The following is a 5,014-nucleotide window of genomic DNA, read 5'->3' as shown; positions in this document are numbered from 1 at the left end:
ACACACGTCCACCTCTGAGAAAATATACCGTTTCGTCATTGACCTTTGCGCGATCAACAAAATAGTGGTCCCACAATACCCTGTGGTTTCTGAAATAACAACTATATTACCAATGATCCCTACAACTGCTACCACCTTCACGGTGATAGACCTCAAGAACGCCTTTTTCTCTATATCAATACATCCTGATTCATGCTACCTTTTTGGTTTTACCATAAGAACCAGATCATACAGATTCTGCCAGGCTCCGCAAGGGTACACTGAAAGTCCGAGCATATACAGCCAAGCCCTTAAACAACAGATCGCCCAGATACAGTTACCACCCGGCGCTGTCCTCATTCACTATGTCGATGACATTCTTTTGGCTGCGGACACTCCGACCCTGGCTCGCACAGCCTCTCTTACTAATTTACACTTTTTGGCATCACAGGGCCATGAGGTGTCCAAGAATAATTTACAGTATTGTAGACAGCAGGTGACCTATCTCGGCCATCTGCTGTCTAAGGAGGAACGTACACTCACACCTGACCGCATCCAGACAATACTAGGCTTTTCATCTCCTACTACCCAAAGAGATGTTCATGCACTAATTGGCCTCACTTCTTTTTGTCGTCAATGGATTCCAAATTTTTCCCTCATAGTTAAGCCACTCCTTGCTTTACTTACAAAAGACACACCCACAGCCCTCCCTTGGACACAGGAACACGACCAAGCCTTTGAAGACTTACGCCACGCTCTTTGTTCCGCACCAGTACTGGGCACACCTGACTACTCTAAACCCTTTTGCCTCTACACCCATGAACACTCAGGATGCGCTCTCTCGGTCTTGACCCAAATTCACGGCACCAAACAATGCCTGTGCGCCTACATTTCGGCCAATCTAGACCCTGTGGCCCGAGGTCTGCCCTCTTGTCTTAAAGCGGTCGCGGCTGCAGCCGTCTCTATTTGACAAAGTGAGGGAATTGTTTTGGGATCTAAACTGACGGTATTAGTTCCCCACGCAGTCAACATATTGCTAAATCAAACAAAGACGCAACACCTCACTAGTGCACGACTAACAGAATACGAACTTACGTTGTTAGCACCCCACATGCATTAAAGCAATGTACGACCTTCAACCCCGCCACACTCCTGCCCACACCAGATTCAGACACCACAGACACTCCACAAAACTGCCTCTTTCAAACAGAAGAACAGACTAAGGGGCGGGTAGATTTGAAAGACATCCCTCTCACGAAAGAGGATGGGCAATTATGGGTGGACGGGTCCTGTATTAAACTAGCAGATGGTACCACATCTGCTGCCTATGCCGTCACTACTACCAACACCATTGTTGAAACTGCACGCATACCTCAGAAATGAGCCCAGGCAGCAGAGCTTATAGCTCCCACCTGCACTTGTATCCTTAGCCAGAGTCTAGCTGTCACCATTTACACCGACAGCCACTATGCCTTGGGAGTAGCACAAAGTTTTGGTATCCTCTGGAAATAGAGAGGATTCTTGACGTCACATGGTACGCCCATCTGGCAAGGTGACTTAGTAACTGCATTGCTCCAAGCCTTGACACTGCCCCGAACACTAGCTATTATCAAATGCAATGCCCACAAGATAATCAAAGACGAAATAGGACTGGAAAATGCCTTAGCTGATGAGACAGCCCGAGCCACTGCTCAAGAAAGAACACATACCGCCATTTACATAACAAAATCCCAACCAGAGAAGTGGTGTGACGTTAGACAACAGATCAGGGACATCCAGTCTACTGCCACTCCTGGAGAACTTTACAATGGGAAAAGGAGGGCATGCTTGACGAGGAGAATTGTTGGCGGTCAAAGGACACAAAATTGGGGAAATTGCCAAATGCCTAGCTACTCCCATTATTGAACATGACTCATTTACCAGCCCATACCGATGCTGCCACCATAACTAAAATCTTACAGGAAGTGTGGGATAACAAGCAACTCCGGACTACCACCACAAGGCTGGTACAGCAATGTTTAGTATGTCTCCTTTACAATGTAGGAAAAGGGACTCGGGTACCACCAGCTGAGTTTGCCATCCCCACAGCACCCTTTGAGGTTTTACAGATGGATTATATCCAAATGGAACGGTGCAACAACCTTAAATATGTCCTAGTGGTTGTTTGCGCATTCATCAAATGGGTGGAAGCCTACCCGGTCAAAGACAACACTGCCCTAACAACTGCCAAGATGTTGAAAGAATTATTTCCCCGCTATGGCATTTGCCGGGTGCTCTGGAGTGACAGCGGGAGCCACTTCATTGGAGAGGTAGTCAAACACATATTAGCTGGACTAGGGGTCAAGCAAAAATTTCACGCAGTCTTCCACCACCAGTCAGCAGGCTTGGTGGAAAGATACAATGCCACCATCAAATCAAAACTAGACAAAATAGTGGAGACTACTGAGCTTAGATGGCCCGATGCATTGCCACTGGCCCTTCTATCAATAAGATCTGTCCCACATTCTCGCACCTCGTTGACCCCATACGAGGTGGTTTTTGGACACCCAATGAACATTTTGGGCGCGCCCCCTGCTACCACCTTGTCGGATTCTTGTGAAATGCTGAGCGACTACTTGTCTGTAATTAAACAAACTTTGTCTTCTATTAATCAGCAGGCTCAGGAAGAGTTGCCCGACCGATCCACGGGGACAGGACACACCATCCAGCCAGGCAACTACATCCTGGTGAAGAACTTTGCTCGGAAGCAAACATTGGAGCCCCGGTGGAAAGGTCTTCTGCTAGCCCTCCTGACGACCCGAACAGCCCTGCGAGTGGAAGGCAAGAAATCGTGGGTGCATGCCGTTCATTGCCGGAAGGTCCCCAGCATCACACAGACTGACCCAACTCTGTCTGCCTACAAGGAAGTACTGGCACACGACCGCCCAGTGTATGGCCTCCAAGAACCAGAGTTAGAACTGTTCGAAGACCACACTGTGCCAGCCAAAGGAAGATACAACCTCCGTCCTCGCCCGACCTCTGGGGCTCCAGCGACTGGACAGGAGGGCTGAGCCAAAAGTCACAGGGCGGTAGTACAGTCTGGTGGGGAGGATCGATACTCCTTATAGTGGGGTATTGAGAAGCCTAGCCAGTGAAGCAACCACCAGCTACCGGCGACGCGTAGGGCTCAGTCCCCCTCTCCGACAGCTGTAGAGCCCAAAAGAAAATCAACTATGCCTAAAAACGCAGACCAGAAGAAAGCATTCCATAACAGACTGTATAACCAAAGGTCAATAGTGCTAACAGTATTTCTCTGCCTCATGATTGATCTTACCATAATCTTCTGGATTATAGAGGAAAAAGCGCCGGCAAAAGGTACCATATTGCCGACTGATGCCACACCTACTGAACACTTGCAGGTGTCCTTGCCCCCTTATCTGCAACACAGAGGACAAGGCTTTTAGAAAAACACTTTTATTCAAATGTTGCATCACCATAATATGGTCCTGAACAAAAAGAACTGTGGTCGTCTGCCTCAATCCACGGAAAGCCCATTATTGCTTTTTCCTTCCCCTATTCTGTACATGCCTCTTGCCTTGCCTGGATGATGCTCATCATGGATGCCCAGCAGACTAACAACATCGCTGATACCATTCTCCAGCAATTCTGGGACGAATTATGGTGGAACAAGGCAGGCAACACCATCAACCCTTTCTGTCCAACTAACAGTCCCATGAAAATATCAGAAGATGAACAAGAGGAAATGCTGTTCTTCAACACCACTGACCGTCTTCACTTTTCTAGCTTCAAAAAGAAGGCCCCCGCCAAGCGAACAATGCCCCTATCAGTTGTTCGCATTCCTGGGCTTATATGCATCAAAGGCCTAGGTACTGAGTACGTTGGAGACAGCACTTGAGCCATAACAGCAACTCTAAACATGACATTTCCACCACCGCTTGTTACCCCCCCAAACACCTACTTTGTGTGTGGGACAAAAGCATACACTTGGCTTCACAAAAACTGTGGAGGCACATATTATATAGCGTTTCTCTTTCCTCCTGCCTATATTGCTCCTCCTCTTCATCATCGCGTCCACCGCAACAATGAAGTGATCAACCAAGCAGACACTCCTTCTCAACTATTCCTGGATGCCATGAAAGGAATCCTTCCCTTCTGGGGACTGATGGAAAGCAGCAGAGCCATTCGCCACCTCATCAGGGTCATGGAAGCAACTGTCAACATCACAGCTGATATTCTGGCCAACAACACAGCGGAGCTCCAAGCAGTACACCTTGTCATTTTACAAAACCGCATGATCCTTGACGTCATCCTTGCTGACCGCGGAGGAGCGTGCCTCATCATCGGTACCAGCTGCTGTGTGTACATCCCAGATCATTCCTTATCTGTCTATGAGGTTATTTTCACGCTTCATCGAATCACCTCTGATCTTCATCAAGATACCGGCTCATGGTTGTGGCAACTTCTACTGACTTGGGGATGGAAAGTCCTAATGATCGTCCTGATACCTCCTGTATTGATTTTCTTTTGCTGTCTTTGCATCCAATGTGGTCCCCCACTTTGCGGCCTCTGCGCACGTGCTATCAAGCTAGTCCCTATAAATACTCATGTCGAGAACAATAAAATAATGATTGAACATGAGATACAGCTAATGATGGACATTGCAATTGACTAAAAATGATTTCGCTTATGGCAAAAGGAGGGACCTTGGAAAAGTATGTCTGTTGTCTTGCCATTAGCTCAGCCATTTTGCGCTTCATCCTCCATTGCGACGTCTCTACGGGTCACAAATGCTCTATGGCTTCACATCTTGATTCACCTCACCTCTGCACTGCCCTGTTTCTGACCTGACCTACCGCCACCTGCCTGAACTCATGCTAAACCAGTCTAGCAGGACTGTCCATGCCCTTGTTTGCCACATTCTGACTAAACTCTTGCTAACCCCATTTGAACAGGACTGTTTGCCCGCGCTTACTGTCCTCACCCTGCCCTTCGCCCTGCAGGGCTTGACAGCAACCATCTTCGGACTTATCAGATT

General features: G+C 48.0%; 1 protein-coding gene across 1 annotated transcript; it reads left to right on the top strand.

Annotated features, from left to right (window-relative positions):
• Positions 1–3,895: 3,895 nt before the first annotated feature.
• On the top strand, positions 3,896–4,651 carry LOC146823150 (syncytin-1-like). Its single transcript, XM_085606377.1, has one exon. The coding sequence runs from the start codon at positions 3,896–3,898 to the stop codon at positions 4,649–4,651; it is 756 nt and encodes a 251-aa protein (XP_085462503.1).
• The last annotated feature ends 363 nt before the right edge of the window (positions 4,652–5,014 follow it).

This window comes from Triturus cristatus, chromosome 5_2 (genome assembly GCF_964204655.1).
Source record: "Triturus cristatus chromosome 5_2, aTriCri1.1, whole genome shotgun sequence".
NCBI lineage: Eukaryota > Metazoa > Chordata > Amphibia > Caudata > Salamandridae > Triturus > Triturus cristatus.
Note: the sequence above shows the minus strand (reverse complement) of the source record. Positions and strands in the feature narration are given on the sequence as shown.

Coding starts and splice junctions, on each gene's coding strand:
- LOC146823150 (XM_085606377.1), top strand. CDS start 3,896: ATGACATTTCCACCACCGCTTGTTACCCCCCCAAACACCTACTTTGTG.